Source organism: Culex quinquefasciatus, chromosome 3 (assembly GCF_015732765.1).
Source record: "Culex quinquefasciatus strain JHB chromosome 3, VPISU_Cqui_1.0_pri_paternal, whole genome shotgun sequence".
Taxonomy (NCBI): Eukaryota; Metazoa; Arthropoda; class Insecta; order Diptera; family Culicidae; genus Culex; species Culex quinquefasciatus.
Window position 1 is genome coordinate 124,176,685 of NC_051863.1, and position 14,018 is coordinate 124,190,702.

Genomic DNA, 14,018 nt, shown 5'->3' on the forward strand with positions numbered 1-14,018 from the left:
AAACTGTATAGCAATGCAAAATGCAACACAAAGGATGTGCCAAATTCAATTAGTTCATCCAACAGACAGCATATTTCCAGCCATTCACAGAACCATTCATCACGCATGCATGCAACCTTTACACTGCCAACGAAATCAATTGCACTCCGCTCCAGCGCACGATTGATAGATCTGGAGCAAGTCCAACTGGTGTGCGGCGGCGCCCTAAGTTTATATGAATTCAAAACGTTACAACTCGCTGCCCGACTGGTTGTTTTCCCACTTCAATTTCTCGCTGCACCGGAAAAACAAGTGGCCATGTGGCCATTATTGATCCACTTTTCCACTGTTTTTTTTCTCTCCATTCACCAAGAGTTCAATGTTACCCCACGCTCTGTGCGGTCTCGCACGAGATTTTTCGGAAAACATTATTTACGACTTGAATAAAATTGAATCAATTTAGGCGGATTAACTTTACGACTCATCAATCAGCGTAAAAAATTTCCACTTTGCTTGCTCACACGGGAATTATTAACCAATCAACTAAAATATGCTTCATCAAATTTGCGTCGTAAAATTTGAGCAAATATTCGAACCACTTTATTTGCAGTTGGGACGGAATTTACGTTACAATTCGTAACGTAACGGCGCTCGCTGCACATGGTGGCTTCGGCGATGACGGGTTTATGGTGGGGAACCCTTTTTTTCGTATTTGAACCATTTAAATGTCGATAAACAAACAAAATTTACGTTTATTGTCATTGGGGATGAGGTGGGCAAAAAGGTTTTGTTTATTGACAAGGATCAGAGGTGGTGTCAACTTGAGATTTGAATTTTTATATTGACTAATTTTTTTAAAACTATAACTTCGTTCATGGAAATTTTTTGAACTTGAAACTTATTGAGTTTTTTCTAAAGTCGAATAAACCGAATTGCTATTTTATTTTTATTTTTTTGTTGTGTTTTTGGATACCCCTGACTAAAAGTGGCAGCCACCATGTCAACTGATTCCCGCCAAAAGATGCTCAAAATAAGCTATTTTTTACAATTCTGTGAATAATAAAAAGACAAACACTCACCAAATGCAAGTTTAGTTCGATGAAACAAAAATTGTCTTACTAATAAATTTCCAATTTTATTGACCAACCTCAACTTTTCACCAGCTTTTGGTCACGCAAAAAAATTCCACCAAAAATGTCCTGTTGCTTCCAAGTTCAACCACATTGGGTAAACTAAACTTTTCCCCTCGATTCAGCGATTGCCATTTTAAACCGTAGCCCAAAGGGGGATTTCCCCTCCTCAAAATCGGATAGCCGGTTTTATTGACTCAATTTTTATGACTTAACTTCCGCAGGCTTGCAAAAACAGGGACCCTCTATTTTGCCTATTTTAAGCCAATGACAGTGAAAAAGGTTCCGGCTGAAGAACGGGGTTCCCACTGAGGGGAAGCTTTTCTGATGGAGAGCAGATAAAGTTTGTTATTAGGACGGGAAGTTCCGGAATTGTTTTATGAATTGGCTTAAATATGGTTTATTTTATTATTATTTTTTGTTTTGTTATAAAAGTCAGATTTCCTATCTTGCTCAAATCTCAAAAAATCGTCAACCGTATCACACAACAATGCATGGTAAATACAAGCTTAGCATCCTCTTAAAACATTCAAACACCCCCTTAGGCATCACATGAATCTATGAAGTTGACAGGCGTCCCTCACCCGGGTGCACCTTCCCCAAATAGATAGGAGAGGGTGTGAAAAACCTCATCTAAAGTGAATAGTTCTCGTTTAGTTTAATACCTCCCCCGCGGGTACGGACGATAACCCTTTCTTACTGTGAACGAAAGGAACAGACGAGGTGCTTCGCTGAGCCCACAGAACCGCATCGCACACTATCTTTATCGGAATCCCTTACTTCATTGAGTTGCATGGGGTAAAATGGGTAATATTAATTTTAATTTGAAAAATCATTTACGAATAGGATTTGAGGCAGAAGTAGGGAATAAGCATGTGATGCTATCGAGCATTCTGACGTTTTATTACAGCTTTCAAATCTCATTTTCAACCAAAATGAAGTAATGAATAAACAGGTTTCTCCCAAATTTTTTTTTTTTTCAAAATAAGTTGTTGTAAATGTGATTATCGATGAATTCGATCGAAAAAAAACCTTATTCTTAACATTTGAAGATTTCCGCAACTCACTGTTACAGTTAAAAATACTTGATGATAAATTAAGTGAATAGTATTATTTTTTTTAAACTTGGTTCACGCCTTCTGAAATGGTTTCCTCGTTATAACAGAGTGACAATTAAATTACCAAGCGTGCAGAAAACTAGGTACGCTCCAAATAAAAAAAATAGCTTTGGTACTGAAATCAAATCTTGATTAAAAATTGTTGAATTTATTTTGCATTTTTAAGGCAAAACGTTACTTAATCCACCATTAGGGTGTTGGTGCCAGCGTTTAGAGGGGAATGCTATCCAAAATAGATACAAAAGGGCGGATCTTTCAGTGTTCTATAAATTTGATTCATTATTCATACCATCAGATTGGGCACCTGGGCAGTCATATTTCAGGGAACTCAAGGAGCAACTCTCTACGAAATCGGCCGATTTCGACCATTTTTATTTTTTGTATTTTTTTATTTGACTCAAACTTTGTGGGGCCTTCCCTATGACCAAATAAGCTATTTTGCGTCACTGGTTCACCCATACAAGTCTCCATACAATTTTGGCTGCTGTCCATACAAAAATGGTATGTAAATATTCAAACAGCTGTAACATTTGAGTGAATTTTCTGATCAATTCGGTGTCTTCGGCAAAGTTGTAGGTATTGTTGAGGACAATTAATTGCTGAGATATCGTCATTAGAAAATGGTGGGCTGATTGGGTGAGACTTAGAAAACTTCAATTTTCGTGTTTCTTTAAGCCGCTGCAGAGGTCCAATCTTTAATGTCTCTTACACAATTTTATAGCAAATTTTCTGAAGTTTTCAAAAAAAAAAATAATTTTAGAAATGGTCACTCATGGTCATTATTTTTAAAAATTGAAAAACTGCAAATATTTCTCTAAAATCAAACTTTCGGTGGCTATATCTTGAAAACGGAGCCGTTTATCAAAAAATCTGTGCAGTACTTTTCGATTGCAAATTCAATTTTGCATTAAAAAGTAATGTCAAACTTGTGTTTGCATAAAACTTCGATTTTTTTCCAAAAATCACTATTTTTTCCAATAATCACTATTTTTTCAAAAATTCATAACTCGGCGGCAGATGTTTTGACCATGTTTTTCTATGGCTCAAAAGTTGCGGATTTTTGTCCCCTAAAACATATAAAAAAATCTCGAAAATCAAAAAATACGTATTTTGGGAAAATGAGTTTTAGTAAAAAAAAGTTTATTAAAAATTTGCAATTTTTTTTCCGTGTACCTATTTTTTTCTCAAAAGTTCTCAGCAATACCTACAACTTTGCCGAAGACACCAAATTGATCAGAAAATTCACTCAAAAGTTACAGCTGTTTGAATATTTACATACCATTTTTGTATGGACAACTGCCAAAATTGTAAGGAGACTTGTATGGGTGAACCAATGACACAAAATAGCATATTTGGTCATAGGGAAGGCCCCCACAAAGTTTGAGCCAAATAAAAAAAAATACAAATAAAATCCATTTCCGATTTTGGTAGAGAATTGCTCTAAGTGCTTATAACTTTTGATAGGATTGTCAGATCTGCAATCTATTAAACTCGTTGAAAAGATTTTTTGATTACACATCCAACGACAGGTCGCATGATAGATCCGGACAACGTTTTCATCGAAATATTTGAGATCCAGCCTCTAATAAGTTCATAAATAACATTTAAGTTCTTATATCTTTTGATAGGGTTGTCAGATCTCCAATCTTTTGAACTCGTTGAAAAGGTCTTTCGAACCTTTCTAAAAATGTATAATATGACGGGGATTCTAACAATAACCACCCTTTTTACAATCTTCCGGACTTTTGTTAAAATCGTTTTTTTAGGATAACTTTTGAAGTAACGTCATCCATACGAATTTAAGCATTTTTCTATGACCTAATCTCACCCCCCAGACCCAATGTCACCCCTGATGACGGTACTTAACTAAACTTTATAATTTTCAATAGCAACTTATGGGACCCCAGGACGGATCGAATGAGACCAAAACGGTCCAAATCGGTTCAGCCAGTGCCGAGATAACCCAGTGCAAATGTGTTTGATCAACATCCCACCACACACACAGACATTTGCTCAGAATTTAATTCTGAGTCGATATGTATACATGAAGGTGAGTCTAAGAGGGCAAATTAAGAATTTCGTTTTTCGAGTGATTTTATAGTCTTTCCTCAGTAAGGTGGGAAGGCGAAAAATTCACCAAAAAATCATATTTGAACTTTAAATTAATGCAAAAGCTCTTTTTTTATTTCCAGATATGAATATTTTACTGGTTTTATGTGTTGCCAATGTTTTTGATTTCAAAATGGGTTCAACTTAGGCTGTATTTTTTATTAGCGTTTCCTATATTTCAGGTGGCAGGCTTAGCCGAATGGTAACGCTGTCTGTTTTGTAAGCGGATGACCATGGGTTCGATTCCCATCTGATCTCATAGACCACAATAGACCTATGAATCGTGAATGTGGATGGTTTGATTTTTTTATATTTTAGATGAAATAAATATAAAATTACTTTTGTAGTGTCTCAGGCTATTATTCTGAACATTTTAAAATTAAATAAAAATAAATCTTTCTGAATAAAGAATAAGTCAAACACAATCAAAAAGAAACAAAAACATGAAAAAAGATTAATTTACATTAAAATACTAAACATGAAACAAAAAAAAGCACAAAATAAAAGAAGTTAAGTTCCTCGCAGAACGAAAGTTGCTCAAAATGTCCTCCTAAACATGAGAAAAATTTTAATTCTTAAAAAAATTATCTGTAGTGGAGTGAAGTCAATGTTTTTTTTCTAAATATGGAGCATGAGAGACCACCGATAGTTATCAATTTCCGTAATAATAAGTTTAAAACGGAAATGTTTCACTAGCTTTAGTGATGACTCAAGAATATGGGAAATTCCAAAAAGTTAAAACAAATCATATATTTGCTGGGAAATAGTTGGTGACACATGGTGACAAATTTAAGTTTTAAGGAATTTTGAGTTTTTGAATTTTGAAAATCGTGATCTCTGTCCTTTTACTATTTTATTTTTTTTTTTTTTTAAACACATCTTTAATGTTGTTTCATTTAGTACGTATCAGCACAGTTTTTTGGAAGACTTCTTAAATTAAAAATCCCTCCCTCAATGTTAACTACCGTCAGTGGGGTGACATTGGGTCTGGGGGGTGAGATTGGGTGAAATTGATTTTTTACGGATTTTACCATTTCTCAGATTCTTCTCAATGAAACTGAATTCTGTTAAAAGGGTTGATTGAAAATCTCTACTTCAAACATTGTAGCATGTCAATACGATTCCCTCGAACAAGAAACACTGTTGGATGACTTGTTTTTACCATTTAGTTGTATTTGAGCATAATTTTAGTTTCATGTCACCCCCTCTAAGGGGTGAGATAGGGTCAACTTTCAAACTATTGGCATTTAAAGTATTGTTCATCAAAATCCACCATATTTTGGGAAAATGTCAGAAAACTATCTAAGAACAAATCTACGTTGAAAGATTTTGGTTTTATATAAATTAGTTTTGTTATTAAGAAATTAAGGGAGTTGTGTTTGTTTTAAGAAAGGAATTGGGATTTGTTGAACAAATATGAAAAAAGATTTTTTCGATCTCAGACCCGAAAAAGTTGAGAAACATAAGGGACCATCCATAAACCACGTGGCTAAGTTTTTTTTTTTAATTTTGGAATTATTAATCAAATCAATTAAACTGGGAATTTAAAAAAATCTTTTCAGACAATATTATATGTTTTCTTCCTTGAATATTTCCCAAAAGGCATCACGGGATGTATGAAATGACTACGAGGGCCTGATCATTTAATTTTTTTTATCCACACAAAGTCACATGCTTTCAATCAGGACTATCTATGATTTTATTTTCATTTACACAGTAAAAAAATTGTGTAAATTTGGAAGGTGTAATTATAGATGGTTGAATTTAACCTCTTTTATAATGTAATTTTACCTCAATTCAGACTGAAAAAGTGACATTATACAAGAAAAGACGTAAAATTAAATATTTTTCTGACATAAAAATGTACCTCTTCCCAGATGTAATTTGAACATGATTTTTTTACTGTGTACCTAATAAAAACTGTCTTAGTATAACGTATTTTTTAGTTTTTTATGACGCACTGTAGAATTTGTTAACTCTATGAACTTACAAAAAATCATTTATCGTATTTATCAGCAAGCCCAATTAACACCATCAACCCCCAAATCCTTTCGAATCCGGAGGAGCTTACAGTACAAGGATGTAAATGTGTGTATGTGTACTACACTATCAAGTGGATCGTGTCGATTCACGAAATCTTACCTCTTGCTTTGCTCGCTTCGCTGTTATCCTCGTCATTATTTCCTCCACCAGCAACATCCAGCATCCTTTTGCATCCCCGCTCTTCAACACCCTTCCAGCTTCTTCGTGTTGAGTGCTGGCTGGCTGGCTGGCTAATTCGGTTGGGAAAATTTCCTGTTTAGTAGCGCGCGAAAGTCTCATTTGCATAAACTGCCATTATACCCACTTTCAACCCCTCTCTTCCTTTTGAGTAAAACAACGCAACACTTCAAATTAAATCCTTTCTGAGCAGTCTTGATGTAGAATACTTTTTTTTTCCTTTTTAGCTTCCAACAACTGCAATAATGAGCCTCGGAAGCCTCAAGCTCAACCAAGTGTGAAATGTTTCTTTATCTCTCTCTCTCTCTCTCTTTTGAGTTTTTTGTTTCTTTCTTTTCTTTTAATGGTTGTTTTAAAAATTTCCCGGATGCATTATGGTATTCGTTTTTTTCTTTTCTTTCGGATTTTGGTTTGAACAGCTGAACACTTGTGCATTTGTGGGGAGGGTCATTCATGGTGCGCCGCATTTTGGTTACGGAATTAAGGAAATTTAAGGTGCAAGTCCAGATATTGCTGGTTGAAATTTTGGACAAATAATTCAAATGTTTAACAATGCAAAAGGAAATCTTTACAATCGGTACACCATGAGATAGCCCAGAACAAAAAGCCAAATCATTCCACTTACCTCAAAGTTCCGCCTCATGATCGACCCAGCCTGGGCAATGTACAGCGTGGAGGCCGCATCGAAGATCAACATCCGGGGTTCCTTCTTCACCGTCACCGTTTCCGTCTCGACGCAGTTGTTGTAGAACACCACCTGGTTGTTGAGCACCTTGAAGATCAGCTTGATCCACGACTTGGTGTACGGAATTTGGAAGGAGGCGAGCGGCTGGTTCGACCGCTGGGTGGCCGCGTCCGTGTAGATCAGCGTAATGTTCCACTGGTCGGTGGCGCCGATCGGTTCCAGCAGCAGCCCCAGCTGCACGATCGTGTCCAGCGGGTTGACCACGCTGAAGATGTACCCCCCGGAGCGGGTTCCGGGCCGAACGGTCGCGATGATCGTGAACTCCGTCAGCTTCTCCGGCAGGATGGTCCGGTACGGGGATTTGATGTCCGCGTTCGATGCGACGCCAAATGCCGGAAAGCCGTCCGAACCGTCCACGAAGGTGATGCCGTCCTCCGGTGGGATCTTGATCGCCAGCAGCAGGTCGAACTCCGCAAAGACATCTGCGCGGGTGGGATGGAGAGATTTGGGGAGAGAGAGTGAGAATCAAATGAGAGAATGAGCGTTTGTGAAGATCGGTAAGCGTTTCGTGATGTATATGAAGCGTGTGTTGCATAAGTGCAGGCGTTTTTGGAATGATGTGCAAAAGCTAAGAGGAAACCAACGAAGGAAACCTAGACTTTTTCATTCTTGGATGATATGGTCGAAAATAAGTGTTTTTAAATGTTGAACATGACTTAAAATTTATTTAAATATTTTTATTTGAAAGGTCGTTTGCCAAGAAGTAATTTTCTGACATTGAAAATCGGACTCATATTTACTGAGTTGTCGTTTCTTGAAAATTGACGATATTTGGTGATGTTTGGTGATGGTGATTTGTCTATAAAACAAATTTATAAGAATTTTGTCGTAGAAAAAAATATTTTCTGTTGTGGTTAAGCTTGATCATGAAAAAAATGCATTGGCGGCTTTAATTTCCAAACAATCGAAATTTTTATGATGATGATTTCACAACTCAAAAATGGTTTCATAAAATCGCATATCCCGAAATGAACACTTCGGAAATGGACTTTAACCGGAGTAGAAATTTCCCGTTATACTAATACATGTGTTGTTTTATTAAATATTCTAATTCAACTGGGAACAAACAAAAATAAAAAACCTCCAAGCCACAAAAAAAATGCAGGACTAACCTTCTTTTAATATATGGCGAAGCAGTACCTTTTTAGCTAAGAAAATTTTAAGAAATTTTCAAAAAATATCAAAAAATAAAAAATAAATCAGGAGCATTTTTTTTATTTAATGCAAAACTTGCATCAAATAAATTTCCTAAAGAAGTTATTTTACTATAGCAAACCATCAAACAAACTCGCACTTTTTCTTGTTTGCCGGCATTCTCGGTAACAAGGTAAAAAATATGCAGGCTAGCGTTTCTGCAAACAAATGTAGGCAAATTAACAAAGCAGGCAAACTGTCAAACAATAAGAAATGCAATTTTTTGCATAGTGTAATAGCTTAAGATTTTCTCTTCTTTGAAAATACATAACAACAATCCCTTTGTTTCTAGTGTTACAAAAATGTTTAAACGTATACAGTCGAGACTCGATTATCTGAAACCTTGATTATCCGAAGTGAAATTTTGCCACGGCCTAATCGGATAATCGATTATGGACTGTACAGTTATGAAAATGAACACTGTCAAAATCACGAAAAGCAAACTAGAGCTTTAGAGCAACAGCTGACCACTTATTATGTAAATCAAATGTAATTATTATAACAAAGATTCAATAAAGCATATTTATTTTGAAAAATAATACAATTCCTTTCTTCAAAATCAACAAATTTGGCGTTCATCACAAAATCAAAACAAGGAAGAATTTCTTAGCATGCATTAAACTGCAAAAGCTAATTTTATGTTTAATTTTCCTGCAAGCACAATGTTATGTTAAAAAATGAAGCAAAAAATAGTTATTAAGGTCGTCTAACAAAAATAATTAATTTTCCGGACAGAATTGCCAGGTGAATCCGGCATTGCTAGATTTGTTGAGTGGATTTTGAAAAAAGTAATTTTAGTTTTCTTCCAGACTGTATTTTGTTGGTTCCTTTTAAAGTAAACAAATTAATAAACTATTGGCGCAAATAATATAAATAAACACTGACTTAAAAAAATACTTTCATAAAATATTGATTTGACTTACTTTTTAATTGTTTTGTAATTGCTTTTGTCAATTGCAATTAAGTAACCTATCGTTAATTTTTAACGAAACGAAACTATTGGCACTACGCCCCCCGGGGCATGGCCTTCCTCTAAAGTGGGATTTCTGCTCCAGCGCCTCTGACGAGACAGGAGAAACCGGGACCGACGTTTTACTTCACCATCCGATAGAAGCTCAGTGGATAAGGCGGGAATCGAACCCGCGTCTCATAGCATCATCGGGATCGGCAGCCGAAGCCGCTACCCCTGCGCCACGAGACCCACCGTTAATTTTTAAATAACATGCAATTTTCACTAACCTTTGCAAGTTTCATAAAGTTTTATTTACTCAACACAATGTACCAAAATCAAAGAGGCATCTTAAAATTTATTGAAACGAATTTGGATTCATATTTTCTTAACAAAAAACACTTTTGCATTGCACAATGGTCCAGATCGCAAAATAATGGATTGGATATCCCGAAAAATGGTTAAGTTTTGGAGCTTTGGTGTCTCCAAAAGAGTTGTTGCAAATTGAAAGGGGCAACTTTTGGTTTGGTTTAAAATTAGGGTGGTTCACGGTTAGGGTAATTTTGAAAATCTAGCTTTACAGGAATCTTCTTGGGATTTTTTATGTCTTGCAGAAAGTTGATGGGCTTGCCAATTCCAGCAAGTTTGTCCAAGACGCTAAAATTTTATCTCTTAAGCTACGCCTTCTATGGCCAAATTTAAAGAAATCATCTGAGCAAACCTTCAAAAATCAGTTTTTTAAGCGTGGCAATTCAGGGTTAAGTTTTAGAGAAAAGTCATATTGGGAGCACATTTAGAGATTTAAAAACGAACATTTTTATTTGTTGACATGTCAATTTGGACTTAAGGGTCAAAAGTTACAGCCATTTTAAGGTAAAAAAGATTCAAATTTAAAACTTAAATATCTCGAAAAGGCGCAAGCCAAATTTTAAGCCCCAGAATGCATTTGAAAGAGGAGATCTAGCACTACAAGCGCTGAAAAAATCTCAGAGGTATTTTTCTGTAAAATCGAGATATCTTCATTTGAAAAAGTATAATATTCAAGGGAAAATCATATGGGAGTCCCATAATGGGACCACCCTAATGAACATCGAAAATTGTCCAAATATATGTTTTTCCATGTAATTTTGCCCGCTGAATCTGAATGATGATGGAGGAAAAGTGGTGGAAATTCGTTAATCTGCACCTCGGTGGGGCAGATCATAGTTAATTCAAGATATTTCAAGTGCTAATCGAGTGCAAATGGTTCTAAGTTAGTCTTCCGTTCTTAGGCAAAACACTCTTGCAACTGTATTTATTCGCTTTTAATCATAATGTGCTAATAAAAATATTAACCAATGTTAATATGGTGTTTTTTTTTCTATTTCCAATAAATTAAATCCAAAAAATCCAATAATTCGCAATTCCAATAGGAATGGTTTCCTATGAATTGCGTTTGATGTAATTTTACACGACCACATCGGTTGACGGTTTGGGTCATGTAATTTCCAAATCCGGTGTAATTTTATGTCTTATTTGACGCTCCAGTTATGTGCATCAAAAAGACAGAATATGACACGATTTTTTCGAAGTGTATGTGCATTGTTTTTAACTTAAACACTATTTTGAAAGGCCGTCGCGGGCCGGATCTAGCCCGCAGGCCGAACGTTGGAATTTATACAAAGTGGAAACACACCATTTTTGAACACAATGGTTCCCATTATTTAAAGAAACTGACACGTCGTGTTTTTCCAGATTTTTTTGCCAGATTTTTTTTCTGTTCAGACTTGTTAAGGGACTATTGACAAACCACGTGGACACTTTTTTTGCAAATCTGATGATTATAAATTAAAATTTTACTAGTTCTCAACACGACAGTGTTTATTGCTTGAAAATCAGAGAAAAATGTCTTTCAGATCAATCACTCCATCCAAATCTTCCCCCTCGGATAATCTTTCCCTTCAACTGGTTTCTTCTCCCAAAGCTCAATCAGTGCCGCCCCACTACTGGTTGGAACTCCCCTCAGGGATTTGCTGTCATTTTCCGATTTGCCTCTTCCCTGAACCACCATTAGCAGGTATTAAATTTGTCACTGCGATGATGCGTGTTGCCACAGGGAAAATCCCCCGGGATGTATCTACTGCAGATGGTGAAAAAATCTGCAAAAGACTGACTTTTCTTCGGCACAACCATGGCTCAACGTGCAATTTGCAATCCAAATCATGGTAAACGATTCATTGGCTTTGGAGTGTGCACGATGAAAATTTGTTGCTTTTTTTGTTGTGATAATGTCATTCTTTCTAGCAATTGACGTGGCATATAAATCAGTGTGAAATTTCAGAAGAAAAATTTTCGTGGCAACTTGTAACTTTTCACATGAAGTCTTTCAACTCCCCCCTTTTTGCAGGTATTAAACGACAGTGATTTTTTCCGGTAAGCTTCGATACTGAGCTTCTAATAGCTGCAAGCGTTCCCTTAAGCTACACTCTGTGAATATGCTTCAAAATCGCTCTCAAAACAACATATTGCCATCAGTAGCATAGCTAAACATCGTATCAGTGCTTTTACACACACACACACACACAAAAAGTACCCGGAAAAATATTCCTTCCCATCACGAGGAAGTTTCTTTCACCCACCAGAGAGCAAAAAAAAGGAAAACACTTTGCATATGTTTATACAAAAAAATCAGGAGCAAAATGATGGCAAAAAGGAAAATCGAGCAACCTAACGAACCACCCCCGGAGGCCAGCCCAGGATCAACATCTAGCATACTTCTCGTCGATTGGCAGTGAGTAAGGCCAGCCAGCCAGCATACGTTTCCACTTGGACGAATTCCAACCTGGGTGTTTGCTCTTGCTAGCCACGTGTTCGTGGGGCAAACACGTGCCAGCATCAACTGTTGACTGTTATGTAAAGTTTTTGGTTGTTTTGATAACTTTTAACGGATTATTTTTATTGATTTCATTAAACATTAAATTTAATTGTTTGTCATTTGGTAAACTAACGTTTCAAATGTGAGCCAACTCACGGTAGTCCCATGATTTGATGTTAGCATAAGGTCATCAGTGTTGGTTTAGAAAAAGCGATGGTGTTTGCTTTCAAATTTCAAATGAGGGCATTTCAGGAATATATAGCTTTTATTACTTGGTTTTAACTCAAATAAAACAAACTTTTTGATTTAATTTCAGCGTAATCGATAGTTTCGGTAAAGTGAAGATCAGTGAACCATCTATAAACCTACTAAAAAGCAAAAGCAAAAGCAAAAGCAAAAGCAAAAGCAAAAGCAAAAGCAAAAGCAAAAGCAAAAGCAAAAGCAAAAGCAAAAGCAAAAGCAAAAGCAAAAGCAAAAGCAAAAGCAAAAGCAAAAGCAAAAGCAAAAGCAAAAGCAAAAGCAAAAGCAAAAGCAAAAGCAAAAGCAAAAGCAAAAGCAAAAGCAAAAGCAAAAGCAAAAGCAAAAGCAAAAATTTCTTTTTGGGAAAACAGGTGGAAAAAATTAAGAAAAAACTATCTGTACAATGTATACATTAATTTCAAAAGCGTTTAAACATTCTCGAAATGACTATTCTGTTTATATTCATCCTTTTCGTTTCAGTTACACTAACGAATCAAAAAAAAAACCTTTGTGAAGCAACGATTTATGAACCTCACTTGCGTCAGAGTTAATGACCTCTTAAGCAACAATAACGCTCTCCTGTAACGCATCCTTTTACGCCTCGCAATTCCCAAGGTAGATCAAAAGACCAGAGTCACGCGCCATCCCCTCCTCATCAAATTCCGTTTAGTAACACCACCCCTCCCTCTACCGATTTTCCACTTCTCCGTTGGAAGAAGAATTTTCCCGCGCTCAATTTCCACCCTGTTGCATTTTTCATCCGCTAATATCACTCGCTTAATTGCAATCCTTCACAGCGTTACTAGACGGAAGGCTGATTCCCACACACCGGGGAGCGGAAGAATGCAACCGTCAAACGAACGGTCGATTGCCTCCCCCACCAGCGAGCGCTAACAACAGGTCGTCTAGGTCGTTCTTTTTTTCCATTCATGGCTTGAGCAACTTCATCAGCAGCAATCCACTTTTCACACATTTCCATACTCCTGACCCCCGTTTTGATGAGTCGCATTGTTTTTCCAGCATGACTTTGCTCACCCTTTTCTGAAATGTTTTTTTTTTCTTCTTCTTCTTCTTCTTTTTTCATAAAGCGTAAAAGTGCCTCTTTTGAACGAGGGAGTCGGCGACGATGATGACGACGGCGGTGCCGACGAACAAGTGCACATCCAGTAAAGTGACACTCTTTTACGATTATCTCGTTCCCCATAACCACCTCACTGACTTGGTTTGAGAGGTGGAAACAAAATCTCGAGGGAAAGTGACTCGTTGGAGGTGTTTTCTTTTTTTCCAGTTTTCGCTTGGAAAATTTTCGAGGCTTAGATAGAAAAGATGAGAAGAGACTGTCATAATTACAAGATGAATTCTTTTTCATGGATAGATTCCGGTTTTTGAAAGACAGCAATCCTCTGAGATTTCGGTCACTCGAATTATTGTTTGTAATTTTTGATCCGGCTGAAACTTCTTTTTACATTTCATTTACATT

At 36.5% G+C, this 14,018-nt stretch overlaps 1 protein-coding gene across 12 annotated transcripts in view; it reads right to left on the reverse strand.

Moving 5' to 3' along the window:
- The window catches only part of LOC6053082 (collagen alpha-1(XVIII) chain), a 590,709-nt gene that overhangs the window by 359,171 nt on the left and 217,520 nt on the right, over nucleotides 1-14,018 (reverse strand). For all 12 annotated transcript variants that reach the window (XM_038260484.1, XM_038260490.1, XM_038260480.1 and 9 more), the window contains exon 5: nucleotides 7,182-7,723. In XM_038260484.1, coding sequence (XP_038116412.1) covers nucleotides 7,182-7,723 — 542 coding nt within the window. The remainder of the gene's footprint in view (nucleotides 1-7,181; nucleotides 7,724-14,018) is intronic.